A 15,369-nucleotide genomic window follows, 5' to 3' on the forward strand; every position below is an offset into this window, starting at 1 on the left:
GAGATGAGAGTAGTGAAGGGCGGAAAACTTGAGGGATCTTTTAACGTCTGACACTTAATCACCATTGAAGAAATGTAAGGGTAACAAACCACCAAGCCCCTTTTCTACGCTGTTGGACAACCCGCCTTACTTGCAACACAACGGGAAAACCAATTCTAATCTTCCCCTGGCCATGCACAGAAATTATTCCCAACAAGAGAATGCTGTTGCTGAATTAAATGGCTTGCCTCCCCCCTCCCAGTGGTTGACTATAGGCATGTATTCTTATGCAAATCCTATACTCTCCTTGTCGTCCTCCCCTCAAAAGCTGGTGGAGTCTCCTGACCAGGGGCATCTAAAGCAAAAGATAAATGGCGGCCTTTTCCTCCTCTCAAAGACCTACNCTGTTTTTTTTTTTTTTTTTTTTTTTTTGCATAGAAATTAGGAATAGATGTCTGTATGTGAGGGTAATTGCTCTGTGGTACATTTCTTCTAAATTCTTACTAGTGTGCCCTGGTCCCTTTCCCCTGCACTGCAAGTCCCATCGGGGCTTTCACTGCACCACGTTCCCCTTCCCCTCGTAGGCCTTTCCTAGCTCACTGTTCCCTCAGCTGCATGTGACTCATGTGGTGGGCTACACGTTGTATTATTAGCTGTTAATGGCAAGGTTAAAAGGGAGATTGGTCATCAGCAGTTGAGAACAGGTTATCAGCCATCTCCACCGTGGTCCCTGGAGCTCACACATCTATTCTTTAATGGGTGCTGGGTCAGATCTCTAGAGAATGACGAAGAAAAGAGGTGGGGGAGGGATGAGGAGAGGATTGCATTTAAAATGTCCATCGCCGCCACTGGTTGATGATGAACACGTTGTCTGGATTCATCCAGTGACTGACTGAAGAAAAGCTCAATTTAGCAGCATTTGTGTTTTCACAGTAATCTCCTGAGCATCGTTTTTGCTGGTATTCAGTAACGTTTGGAATTTTTCTAGCTCTGCCATTTTCACGGGAATGTTTTTTGTTCTTGTTTGACCACTTTCTTCCATGCCTATTTGAATCAAAGGTGAAGAAAAAAACAACCCTTCTTTGCACCTCCGGGCAAAATATCTAGTTCCAAAGGGCATATATCAGTAGTCTGTGAACGTTGCCCTGGCTGAAAGTTTCACTTTTTTACAGGCCAACCTATTTTTTTCCCCCTCTTCTTCTATGAAAAAAATCTCAACTTCAAAATTATTGAACTGCCCTTATATCTGTGTGAGAGGCTCTGTGTGAAGCACTACCTGCAGAATACAGGTCCTAATAAGTTTGTTGACAACAAATATCCATAAACAGAGAAGGATGTTATTGATGGTCAGATGGTGAACAAAAAAAAAAACTGCAAAGGCAAAACCAGCTTATTAGCATTTTGGGACTTTTACACATTTTTGTGGCACAAGCTTGATCATCAGCGAACATGTAGTGAGAGCGGACAGATCTGTTTCCTGCTCTTCACACACTCATAATACTCTTCCTGCCTTCTCCAATACAGGAAACGCTCTATGAATCTAAAATTAAACTCTTGCAGATTAAACTGTTACAAATAAATTCAATCAAATTTTAGAAATGCAAACAGATCTTTCCCACATGTGACTTGTTTAAAGTCAATGACAAGGAGCCTTTTAAATGACTCAATAAGTGATTTATTGGTTGTGTGGCATGCTGATGTGCTGCACATGGTAGACTTCAAACTCATTTCCTGGTAATCTAAGTTAGACAGCTGTGATTTTAAATAATCAATTGTATTAAGTTCTATAAATCATGTTTATTTGATCGGTGCTGCTCCCTGGTGCTTGGTTCCATTGGCCCGCAGAACATCAATACTACTGTTTTTTTTTCCCCAGTCGCCTATTTCGACAAAAGAAAGATCGTAGGATCATATTTTCCTATAACAGAGGCAAAATGTCAAACCATCTGTTATGTGGATATCTGACTATGCACTTGCAGTCTTATTTTAATGACTGCAATGGCATATTTGCTCTCTTGGATTGTGACAGGAGCGATGACACACAAAAATGACTGTGATACAAATTCAGCCCCACAATGATGTAAGGCCCATTGTAAGCACTGTAGCCCAGTGGGTGCCCCAGGCAAGGATTCAGAAAGGAGAAATGCCACTCACTCTTTAGAGTTTCCAAATGTTATTGACTTGGACAGCCTGTGAAAGTCAAACTGAATTTTGAAATCTCCACACTTAAGCTGTAAACATGGGAACTTTAAAGTGGAGAGGGAAAAGTCCACTATGTGAACTCCGGGCTTAAATGATTAAGAAACTGATTTGCAATATGTTATTGGTGTTTGTCTTTAACTGATCTCAGCCAATGGCATGTTCTCATTTCACTTCTATTTGATCACTTCCAAACAACCATTGAAATGCCCAGTTTTGGTGCAGGTTTGTTGGGAATACACACATTGCTGTGGATGTGCATCAAAGATAATTAGTCAGTGATACACACGGCTAAGCTTGGCTTTGGATTTGTGATGCTTTCTCTTTTTTCCCCTTCAAAAATGGTTCTGAACTTCAGTCTGCAACACAGAGAATGATGAATAGATAAACCCAGACCAGCTCTTAGGAGGAAAAAGTAGAGGAGGCCGATGGCTTTTGTGCTTGGGGATCAATTTTCCAGGGCTAATCTCCTGCCTGTGAACCACCCTCCGCTTTCCTCTTTTCCTCCTGCTCCATCTCCCTCTCTCGTGCTCTCTGATGGATCTCCATTGGCTGGCACAGTGCAGGAACTCGGCCATGCATGCAGCTCTGGCCCATGGGTGCAGTCTCCCTCTCTTCTCTATCTATCTCTCTTTTCCTTCTCTGCTCAAGAAATATTCATTAATTAGTAATGGAGACTTTACAGAGCACTGCTGGTTCTCTCTCTCTCTCCCTCCTTGCAGATAAGGAGGAAGTGGAGGAGAGGAGAAAACCTTCTGGCCAGGCTTGGTAGAATCCCCTTGAGCTCAGTCGATCACAAGGCATTAATCCTGCTGTTTAATGACCGACTGCTGCTCTAATTGCTTACACACAGAAGACCAGGAGGGGGGTGAGGGGTGGGGTGGGGTGGAGGCAGACTTTTTCCAAATTTTATGTGGACCCCAGAAACACCCACATGGCATTTTGTGACTTTGAGTATTGAGGTGCGTTTTTGAGATTAGCATAGGACTGATGCTGCACCGTAGCTTGATGTTAGAGGAAAGGCGTTTTGTGTGCGCTTTTGTGTGCATTTGTGTCTGTGAAGATGTTTCCTTGCTGGAGGTAGATGTGAGTATTCTTAATAGAGCTGCTGTGCACCCGCCTAAGAGCTCTTTATAAAGGTCAGCTCATATGGGCCTGCTACACATGAGGCAGAGACATGAAAGTGTCCTAACCATCAGCTGAGCACATAAATCTTTGTCTAAATGAGGCCACTCATCTTTTGCCCCATGCACTGTCCACCGCACTCCGCGGCCCACCCTTCTTGCACATACTGTATGCACACAGACACACATTTGAGTCACAGATGTACTAGAAAAATTCATCTTTTAAACAACCATTGACACGTGTTCATTATAATTATCTACTATACTTTAAAAATTGGATGTGTGCACAAAAACGTACAGCAGGAACTGAAACAGGAAACCCTGCTATATGCACATCTACAACAGTTTAACAGTAATAATCTAAACTTTCACTGCAACAAAATCAATTAGTCAAATGACAGAAAATTAATCAGCAAGTATTCCGATCATCGATCAGTTTTTCAGTCAGAATCTGAAACATCTGCTTTGTCAAGTCATGAAGGTGTGAGATTTTGATGCTTCATCTTAGTAAACTGAATATCTTTGGTGTTTCGACTGTGGGAAAACACAAGCAATTTGAAAACGTCCCCTATGGATCTGAGAGATTGTAACGCACAGTTTTCATTACTTACATGTCATATCGTAGATAAAATGATCAGTCAGTTAATCAAGAAAATAACTGGCAGATTAAGCAGTAATGAAAACAATAAGATTGTTCAATCAGATGGTTTAAATGAGGATTGGTTTTGTCCTTTGAACAGTTCTATTATTATTTTATTTATTTATTGCCATTTTACAATTTGACCATGACCCCTGACCTCTCTGTGATGAATGAATAACAGTCTTTGAGACAGATCAAGAGTCCCATTGTTTGAGTTATCCCTCACTGCTTTTCAGAAGGCTGTATTTGCAGAATATCTTTAACTTTCACTAAATAAATAAAAAATGTCAATTTAAAAGGGACCTTCTGATATGCTTCATTTTTAGATGCTGGATATTTTTTTGAAGAGGAGTGAGGTTAGAAAGCCAATGGGTTTCACTCAAGGACACAAAGACAAGTGCAACAAGAAAAGCAAAACTGTTGTGTGGATTAGATTTTAGTTTTTTTCTTTTTAATTATATTTGTTTATTTCTTGGTTTCTCTTCCTACCCAGTCAGGAGTTGTTTCCCTGTCGCTGTAGCAGGTGGAGTGCATAGACATTTATCATGGCGATTCCTCCTCTAAAAGTTGCATGTCCCATCTGGCCCAGAGACCCTGTCCTGCTGGGTTAGTTGTGAAAATTAGTTTTAAAATGTTGCATTGCAATTTTCAGTGAGTGAGTGTCACATTGTTTACATTGGAAAAATGCTAGATTTGACTTGGAACACTGTTATTCTGTCTGTCTGTCTGTCTGTCTGTCTGTCTGTCTGTCTGTCTGTCTGTCTGTCTGTCTGTCTGTCTGAAGTGGGGAGTGTTGCAGCAGGCATTGCATGATGAACATGAGGTCGTTAGGAACACTTGATGTAAACCAGACGCCTGTTTTAGAGTTGCTTGGCGCTAGAGGGAGAGACTGAGGAGGAACAGGCGACACAGAGGAGGAGGCACGGGGCAGATGTGGTCTTGGCAAAGGGAAGCAGATGGGATCGCCGTGGTGGTGGTTGATGTAAAAGTAGGTGGAGCGAGGTTTTTGCCAGTCTTACCGTCATCAGCACAGGGCTGAAGTAGGACTGCATGTTTAACTGCAAAATGCACGCTGGTTTGTTGTCTCTCTGTGAGCCTTGCTGCTCTCATGTTGCCCTGTCTTTCAGATGTTATCAGCTACACTTATCTTCCTCTTCAACATTAGAGTTTGGCCTAAATCCTATTTTGTTCTCTTTTTTTCCTGTCCTTTCTCTTAATGTGCTGTCAGTGGGTTGGGTTCTTTTTTTCGTGTTGACTTTTTGCCACCTCGCCTGCCATGTGTTTCAGAGTGCCCAGACCAGCTGCTAAATCACTCAGAGCAGACTTGGTGAAAAACAAACTTGACCGATGCATACTCTACCACATCCACATTTTCTAGAAAGTTAAATGGCTTTATACCCTTGTTGAATTTTTTTTTATTCTGCAGTCGTAGTTAATTTTTAATGGGAAATTGCTGTTTTCCTTCCCTTTTCCTGCCTTTGCCCTGTTTTTTCTGTGTTCCTGATCTTATCCCTCAAGATGTGCATGCACCTGATGAATTAGTCTGTTGCTCTCAAATTCGTCGGGCACATAGCCCCCCCCCCCCCCCTACTTGGCAGCTAGCCTGAAATTGTTTTCCTTTGGTTGGATGTAATGTTTTAAAAGCTAGCCGATCTTGATGCTTCTAGTAGAGCTGTGGTATTTGGAAATGGATTTGATGGGCTGGGGATACTTTTTACTTTTTGAAATGAAAATTGACAATCCCACTTTTATATTTTTCCAGCAGATGTTTATAATTGCATCCTTGCAACATAACTGGCTGTTTGCTTAAACTCAGGGAAAGCATGAAAGCGCTCAGCGTCTCCTTAAACAAGCTTTTCATACCTGCCAGGCTGGCACAGGGTCTCTCATGTTCAAGTATGGAAATCAATGTAATTTCCTATTTTGATAGCCCTAGAGTCATCTAAATTTAAAATACCTTTACCTACCTTTGCATTACAAGAGCAAGCCATGGGTTCACTTAATAATTCAATAAAATTTGATTAACTTGCCTCTGGGCTCTTGTGCCTAGCTGGCGCACGTCAAGCTGACACGAAGGGTGGGTCACACCCAGTATTTATTTCGTCTGTTCTCAGGCAGAGACGGCACACTTGGGGAGATGTTTGCTGTAGACTTGACTGAAAGGAGCTTAAGTGCTGTAAGATGTGAGCAGTGGCTCTTAATGAGATTAGACCAGCATTCAGGCCAGCGCAGAATGTGATGCAGAAAGCAACTCTGATATGGATGTAACGGTACATAGCTTCATCCTAAACAGCTTGGTACATTTTGATGTGTTGTTTCAGTTCAGTACACCATATGAACCAAATAATTATAGTGCTGTGGTTCTAACAGTCTAATTACAGTCTAACGCCTTGCATGTGTGGAAAAGAATCTTAAAAGTGCAAGTTGTACCTGAGAGGCTTGGCAGTTTGTCAGTTGCTCTCTGTTAGCTAAATCATGCTAGCTAAAAAAACATCCCAATCACTCCCTATTTGCAAGTATCATAGTTTACATTGTAGTTTACAGTAGTACATTTGAAATTGAAACCATTTGGTCAACCAAAATTAAGTTGCATTGTCTTTGTTTCTGGAAATCGCTACATCAAACACAGTGGCTCATTGTTGACAGCGTCATATCTATTATGTTGTATCTATTACTGGATGGAGGCTGGAACAAGGTATAAGTCTATTTCTCCACAGTGTTGAAGCAGCCACCCAGCAAAGGGTCACTATGATTATGGACAGGACGTTACTCGCACATAGGATTGTTGCAGCAGATATGTTACCATAGTTGTTCAGATATGTATCTCACCTCAAAGTGTGTGACCCACAATACAATATTTCTACATGTTCACTTACTGACAGTTTACAAATGTTTGACTGCCTTATCCTTTCAGGTTTCCTGCAAGTCATTAAAAAGTCTAAAATCCAATAATCTGAATTTTCCCAAAATGCTTTTTTTTGGAAAACTTTGTTTTGATCAAGCAACTTTGAAAGTAATTCTGGGACTCTGGTTTTCCTTCATATTCTTAGTATGTTTTTTGCCAGTGTGAAACTGAAATAAAGTCTTAAATTGCTTTCATCATGGTCTTAAAAAAAGGCTTAAAGCATTTAACCTGCAGAAACCTGCAGAAACCTTGCTTTTAAAGCAAAATGACAAGAAATTAAAACTTGGTTTTCCCCCCTGTACCGAAAATAAAACCGGGGCTGTGAATTTGTGTTCCACTGAGCTCCTAAACCCTGGCATTAAAACTCAATATGTGCATGAGCAGAAAAAGCACCTGAAACCTCCACAGCCTAAAAGCAGGCAGCAGCAGGTTTCTACTTAACCTCTCTCTCTGTCACAGTGAGTACACACTTTGTTTGCATTTACACGTTCTGTTTGCCATCTTTATGTGCTATGCTTTTCAGAAGTCACTTTAGATATGACTTACTCTTTTGCATTTCAGGAAATGTGAAATTTCTGTATCAGGGTGTTCAGTGTTAACTGGCAGGTCCTTGAAAATGGCTCGTTGTGCTCATTACATTGCTGCAGAGTAACCTTGTCACAGCATTTATGCACAGGGTAGGATGTTGTACACAGTGAAAGCCTGCATGTTTGAATAGTTGATATAATTGCTCACAGCTATACATACATGTTTATTAGACAGTCTGTCAGAATGGAATTGCAAGGTTATTCATAATGGCATCCATAGGAGTGAACTCACTGCCTGTGTGTAGTCGATGTGATTGTCATTGTGAGACTGAATTTTTGTCATTGTTATCCACACAGTGTATACATATCAAGGTGTCTAGTCATTTTATGAGTCACTTTTTGAACTTAAACAAGGTAAAGCTTGATGATAAAACCTTCTTAACTTCAACGCTTCATAATGGTGATGAAGGATAATGTGATGGTATGTTTGGGATGGCAGTTGGTACTCCCACACTTAATCTCACAAACACTGATGAATATATATATATATATATATATATGCAGTATAAATAAATAAATAATAATTAGTACCGTACCTGATCAAGTGTAAGGCTGGTGTTTGCTTCCATCAGCCATAGCAGCAACATGCACCATTCTTGCTGTAATTGTAAATGGGAGTTTTTGTACCATCAACATTGCCCTGGAGAGTTCTTACTGGTTTGTAAAAGTGGCAGAAAAACTCTCAAAGCTTTCCACTCCACTCACCTCTCTCTCTGTCTCTCTCCTCTCTCTTTCACCAGCCGAGGAAGATGGGGTGTGGGAGAACGGCCTTTCCTACGAGTGTCGCACGCTGCTGTTCAAAGCCATCCACAACTTGCTCGAGCGCTGCCTCATGAATCGCAGCTTCGTTCGCATCGGCAAGTGGTTTGTCAAACCCTACGAGAAGGATGAGAAGCCCATCAACAAGAGGTACGCTGGCTCCACTTGTTCTTGTCTTGTCCAGGTTGTCTCTCCTTTCTGGCAGTGCTCTGCGCATGTACTGTACCTGCACTGTGGAAAGGGGTATTTTCTCTTACTGTTGCCCCTTTAGCCATATTATATCTGTTGTTGCTGGCTGTGATGTGGTCTGGTGCAGCTCAGTGGGCTGAGCTCTGCTCCAGACACAGGCTTACAGTGTTCATGTGTTATTCAGTGTGTAGGCTAGTAAACCAACACTTCCACAGTTAGGGTTTCTAGTCCCTCTGGGCAACACTGAACATAAATACACACATTCATATCGCTGCTTTGGAGGGAGCTAGATATTAAACAGCATGTATTTTACCAGGCATCTCCTGCTCTTTTTTTTTTTTTGCCACTGATCCCGATTGGAGTATTTGACTCTGTCAAATATAATCTTTATTTCTTCACATTTAGGTTTGTTCTTTCTTTTTATGTTAAGCTGCACAGTATATGCTTATGTGCTTAAAGCAGTTGTAGACATATACCGGCCCTTGGGCCAAATCTGGCAAAAGTTTTTATAGTTTGCATCAAAACTTTTTGCATAATTTTTTACAAATCTTTTTTACAAACCTGTCAAATAAAAGACTCATATTAATCCCATTAAACATGACGTGTAATATCTGATTATAATCAAATGATTTGCATGTTAGACACAGATATATGTAGGTGGTAGTCTAATAATAAAAATGGTGTGCTGACAAAAACAATGTCTTGATGGTCGGAACACCAACAGTACTAAAGTACTTCGACAGGCATACAAGACACAGGCAGCTGTTGATCACAGGACTGAATTAACCTAATTGCTGACGCCTGGCCGAGGGCAAGGCTACATTAAAACTAGTAAAAGTTATTGCCAGCCAAATAATATCTTGGCACATTACTACCATCTGTTGATCAGCGGAATAATGTGACACCATTTGTAGGACTGTATCACGTCACCTGTGTGTAGGCACATGTGAGGGTGTGTCCTGGTGTGCCTCTGCGAGAGAAACAAAGCATGGACCCGCTCCTAGAAAAACTCTGGCTCCATAGTGCTACTAGAGGTTTGAAATTCCACAGAGAACCTTTAAGAAAATATAGCCTGCACAGCTTTTAATCTGTGGATGCTATAACATAGTGCTCTACTGTGATTCTTTATTTCCAGCATCAATAAAATACCGATACAGTTTTCAACCAACAGCAGCAGTGTAGAGGTGTGGTGCACCTGCATAATGTTGCTGATAAATAAACTGCTGCTGCTCTTTTTTTAATTTTGTGTGTCCCACAGTTAAGTTGCGGGTCACTTGCTTGTAGTTTGCTTTGCAGTTATTTTTTTTAATGGAGAACAGTTGGGTACTTTTAACATCTGTTGTACCCAAGACAAACCAAGGATTGTAAATGGATCAGGCTTTATACAACATTATTGATGTATTAAAAATGTCTTGATTGGCCCCTATTCTGATCCTGTGTATCAGCTGGGGACGTCCTGCATTGTACACTGCATTACACTTGTGATATGAGAGTTTTAGAGAAAACTGAAAGAGGTTCTGTCGTGCCAACTGTGCCAGCGCTGTCTGTCTCTCCTCTCGCTCTGAGAGTATTTGTGTATGACTGAGACATCCTCCACCTCCTCTTCGCTATCTGCTGAGCTGGATTTCTTGCCTTCAGTGTCTGGGTTTATTGATAAGAGATGGAGAAGCGGGTATTGAGGAGAAAAATGACCGTAGCAATTTTTGCCATGCATCCCCACCAACTCCCCGACTCGTCCTACCTCACCCTGTCTCCACACATCACAGGCTGCTGGTGTTTGACAGCTCAAATGGAGTTTTTGTTGTGGTGTGTTATTGTTTTTGGAGTTGTTTTGGTGTTGTTGCCAGATTTCCCAGTCAGGTGACCATGAGGGTCATGCTGCGACATAATGTTGTGTGGGCTCAGACACGTGTGTGTGTGTGTGTGTGTGTGTTGTTTGCATGCCTGTTGTGCTGTTCAGGTTAGAAATGGCCAGAACTCTGCTATCTGCTGTTAGCACGTCTTTATCATTACCACAGTGTGGGGTGGCACATCAGAGTTTCCTGTTTTAAGAGACTCTTTCAGGGCAGTATAATAGATTTTACTTACTGGCAGAATAATAGACAAAAGAAGAGACAAAATAATACGGAAGAACCAGCCACTTTTAGGCTATATTCATGCCTTGTTTTTAGCTGTATTGCCTCTTTACCCAGTACGCTAATCACACAGGGCCCCAGTCATGGGGGGAAAAAAAGAAAACAATGGTCTTTTCCTCTGCTCTGGAATTCACAGGCCACCCGCTGCCTGTGTGTCTGGTTCTCTCTCTCTCCCTCCTCTTTCTTTTCTTTCACTTTCTCTCTCTCTCTCTCTCTTTCTCTCTCTCTCTCTCTCTCTTTCTCTCTCTCTCTCTCTCTCTCTCTCTCTCTCTCTCTCTCTCTCTCTCTCTCTCTCTCTCCCTCTCCTCCTCTCCCTCTCCCTCTCCCCCCTTCCCTCCGTCCCCCTCTGCTGTCACAGAGCAGACTGGGCAGGTTATAAATAGTGGTGCAACCACCCTGAATCTCAGTTGTCGTCAAGGATGTTTTTCCTCTCCCTTTGGAGTGTTCCGTTGTGCCCCAGCCATGCTGGGATTTTGACAAACAAAGCACCACAAACCTTTGACAGAAATTCACTGGACCAAATTTTTTTTTTTTTTTTTTTTTTTTAATGTCGCTACTGGTCCCAGACCAGCTGCTGTGACAGTGAAACGTGTTTTGAGCTGTTAGTGTGGTGTTTGTAATTTATTAAATGGCTCAAGTAGTTCAAGTTGGTTTTCATGTCTGTAGGACAAAGTAATGCTACACACTGATAGGTCCCACTCACTTATGCTTTCGTGTGATTGGGAGCTCCTCTACCTTTGTGTCTTGTCACAGTGGAGATGCTCAGGTTTGTCCAGCCAGTACAGCCATAGAGAACTGAGCAATTACCCGAGGGAGACTTCATCCTCATGGGTTGCGTGACGATGGCTTTTATGTCTGTGCTGACATCATTCCCAGTGGCTAGCTGATTCCATAGGGAGTAGGATTGAAAAGTTCCAGGGGATTCCCACTCTTATTGTTCAGTGAAAACTATCTTTGCATTGTTTCATGCGCATCAGTCTAGGATACTTTTCCTCCCTCCTTCAATACAGAAACACACACTAAATTGATTAGTTAACAGTGTTTGCTAACACCTCTGCTCATCTGGCTCCTTTAAGCACCTTGTTCACCTTTCATCGACAAGTAGGTCAGGCACTGTTAGTATCATCTCTTCAGCTAAATCACAAGTGGATTTGCAACAAGGAGAAGCAAAACTGTCTTTAAAGCCACATATTCTTTCTTGTGTGACCATAAAATTCTCATAAAATATATTTGTGTGATAAAATAGTTTCCTGTAGAGCATTATCCATAGGGTTGTAGTAACACAAATATGTGAACTGGGAATCCCACACAGTTTACTAAGGACTGTGTTTTATTCTTATCACCATCATTAGATCTCTGACAGTTAAAGATATTGTATTTTTTAAAGGTCAGAATTTACTACAACCAACCTGATTTGAGCCGGGGTGGTTGTTAAGTGCTGATGGAAAACTTGAATGTCTGACATGATGGTTGAGGAGGGAGCTGGTGGCAAAATAGCATCACATACACAAGCCAGATTCCAGCTTTTTTGTCTGTGCACTTACAGGTGCAGGGGCTTTGTAGGGGCTGTAACTAGCGATCGATCTGCCAGTTATTTTCTCGCTTAATCAGTTGATCATTTTGTCTATAAAATGTCAGAAATTTGTGAAAAATACCTGTTATAATCCCTCACAGCCTAAGGTGAACTATTTTGATTACTTGTTTTATTCAACAAAACCCAAAGATGCTCACTTTACTGTCAAATGACGAAGAAAACACTTGAGAATATTAATTGTTCATACAAAAATCCAGACTTTCTCATAGTAAAGCTTTTCTTGTCAGCTTGTCTTAGCATCACAGTTTTGGACTTGTTTTTTTTAAAACTTATATAATTTTCATCAACAACAGAACAATATATACAGTACATTTTATTCAGCCTGATTTCAGTATAAAGTTTAAACACTTCAAGGCTGCTGTAAGTTATATGTTTAAAAGGGATTTCTTGGTCCTCCCGTCCAGGCTTTTAGGTATTACTCCCCATAATACCACTGTGAGGTCTTGTGGAATATCCTGTTGGAAAACATCTCTGATTGCATCTAATACACTTAGCTTAGCATAATCAGAATACACAGGTGTGTTTGGCAAAGTGTGTCCCACCGTTCCTCAAACATGAGCTGGGAGGTGTTGGTTTACTCCTGGTGTTTTGAAGAATCTAGTGACTATTTTCCATTTGAATTGCCTCCATGTGTTTTAAGTTTATAACTAGTTGTGCCTCAGTACACACCAAGTGTCCTGTGGTGTGACCTTGTTCGTTTCCACTTCCCATCTCTGATTTATCTGTAGGGAATTATGTAGATTCATAGATAAAATTATACGATATCATTTACTCATTATTTTCTTATCTCCATTTCTATTAGAAAGTTTTCTATGGGGGTAGGTTTTATGAGTTTTCCCCACTCCTTACGTGTTGTCTGGAAAGTTGGTAGCTGTAAATACCTAAAGAAATCTGTCCTGTGGAGAGCAAAGTCATTTTTCTTAGGATGTCTGTCTTAAGATTGTCACCACTGAATAACTGGTGCAGATAAACCAGCCTTTGATCTGACCTTTTTCTTTAGACAATTTCTAAATTGTTAGGTGTGAAGGTCTTCATTAATGCCTTCCCTTTTCATGAGCTTCGTTAACATGAAAGCTGTATTTTATTGCATATTTTAAGCGTGATCTTAGATGCTGTCAATTCTTTAATAGGGGCATCTAGAAAAGGTGGGATTTGCAGGGGGCTTTGTGCACATATTCTATTTCAATATTAAGCCAGTGTGTGTATGTGCCTCTCTGAATCCACACTATCAAAGACTTCATATGTGCGGCCCAGAAATAATATTTTAAGTTTGGAAGTTTAAGACCTCCATTTGGCTTAGATAGCTGTAAAATTTTCAATCTAATTCTAAGGCATATTTTCAAATGCCTTTTGATCATCTAGGGATAAAATCATTGATTCTGATTTCTTATCTTTTTGACAGGATATTCAATAGACCTTGTAAATGACCTCCATAGTGCCTTCCAGTGATAACTCTGGTCTGAGCAGGATGAATAATTTGAGTGATTATCTGATTAACTTGTCTAGCCAAGGTTTCTGTTAGTATACACAGATCTCCGTTCAGTATTGATATTGGTCTATAGGTCTGGTATCCAGTAGGGATGAGTACGAGTACTCGAGTACTCATTGTTGATGTCATTATTTGAGTAGCGGTTCACTACTTGTGCACCTGCGCACATGTTTTTTTTGGCTACAATAGTTCAACTCAGTTGGCGTTATGTGCACCATGGCAGCCGTGACCAGGAAAAGTGATATCTGGAAACACTTTGATAAAAAAGACAACAATAACGTGCAGTGCAAGACAGCCAAACAGTAGGCTTGGTCGGGGAGGTCCGTGTCCGACTGGAAACACAAGCTTAACATTGGTTCCGCTTGTGTTTCCAGTCGGACACGGACCTCCAGTATTTCTTTTTTTTTTTTTTGGTAAAAATATATTTATATATAACTTGCGAGTAATCGAGTACTCGTTCATAAGGTGATGAGGGGCTTTTATTGTGTTTTGAGCGTTGAGATCAACTGCTTCATCTCCCATTCCTCAATTAGCCAATCTAGCTCCTGTTGATTTTGTCATTTCAGCTAAAATTATGTGATTTTAGAAAGATGCATCATCATTGCATCATCAAAGCAAGTGTCCATATTCTTATATAAAGATTTATAAAAAAGGACTCTGCTATTTTATTGTGTTTTATGACAGATGTGTGGATCTAGGAAATTGTGGTAGACATTTTTAATTGTCTACTGATCATATTTTGTCCGTACAATTAATCAACTGATTGAAAAAATGAGGGGCAGGTTATTGAAATAGTTGCAGAGGAATTTTCTTTTGAATGACTAGTTTATTAATCAAATAATTACAGCTCTACGTGAATGCACCATTGTGGCACGTTTGTCATCGTGAGTCATCAGTTCAAACTTTTCATTACATTTTCACAAAGAGTTTTTAAAAGCTAGAAATAATAAATAATATAAGTTCTTTTTAGGGTGGGCCGCTCAAATCAAATCTGCAAATGAGAAACACTGTATACCCCTCTGATCATTGCACGACTCCCGTGCTGCAGCTAGAGTCTCCAGTTGGTGGAGGCTGTTGCTAGCTGACATTGTTCATAACCTCAGACCTCAGCCTGTGTTGAAATGCTTACATCATCTCTCCTCCCTCCCTCCTTTCTCATTTTAGCCTGATGCGTGTGGTAAGCAGTAGGCAGCAAACTGAATTTTTAGAATCTTTAATAATGATAACCTCCTCTGGTGCCTCCAGTTGCGTGTATTTCCTCCTGTTCACGTCAAGACATTATGAAGGATTAACTGTATTTTTCTCAGAAAATGTCATTTATGATTCTGCAAGAAAAATAAACATTCCAGGATTAATATTAAAATGCAATATTGAAAACAGTTGAACTGTTTTTAAACATATTTCTTTAAATAAATCAGTGCACAGTGATTTGGTCAGACCCTTTTTGTTTTTTTAACATGACCTGCAAATGCAGCAGTATGTGTTGATACAGCTGACAGTAATTCTCTTTGTCTGGAGCTCAGGCGCCTCCAAGTTGTGCAGTCTGGTTGTTTCTGAGAACCTTTTGCTGCTAGGTAGACTGGCTTTAGGAAACAGAGAGAGAGAGCGGGAGAGAACACAAGGGATGGAAGGAGGGAGGGAGCAAGGGAGAGCTCCTCTTGGTTGTCATGGCAGCAGGGAAATGCACCCTGGGATCGTGTGTTTCCAAGGTGAAGTGGGATGCTTGTGCTCTATTGGTCAGTTTAAGGCAGACTAACTCGTTGACTTGT

General features: G+C 40.8%; 1 protein-coding gene across 1 annotated transcript in view; it reads left to right on the forward strand.

Annotated features, from left to right (window-relative positions):
- Positions 1–15,369, forward strand: part of med13 (mediator complex subunit 13) — a 72,838-nt gene that overhangs the window by 11,499 nt on the left and 45,970 nt on the right. Inside the window, exon 3 of the mRNA XM_022745894.1 lies at positions 8,175–8,343. Within this exon, the coding sequence (XP_022601615.1) occupies positions 8,175–8,343 (169 nt within the window). The remainder of the gene's footprint in view (positions 1–8,174; positions 8,344–15,369) is intronic.

This window comes from Seriola dumerili, unplaced genomic scaffold (assembly GCF_002260705.1).
Source record: "Seriola dumerili isolate Sdu_G_001 unplaced genomic scaffold, Sdu_1.0 BDQW01000091.1, whole genome shotgun sequence".
NCBI lineage: Eukaryota > Metazoa > Chordata > Actinopteri > Carangiformes > Carangidae > Seriola > Seriola dumerili.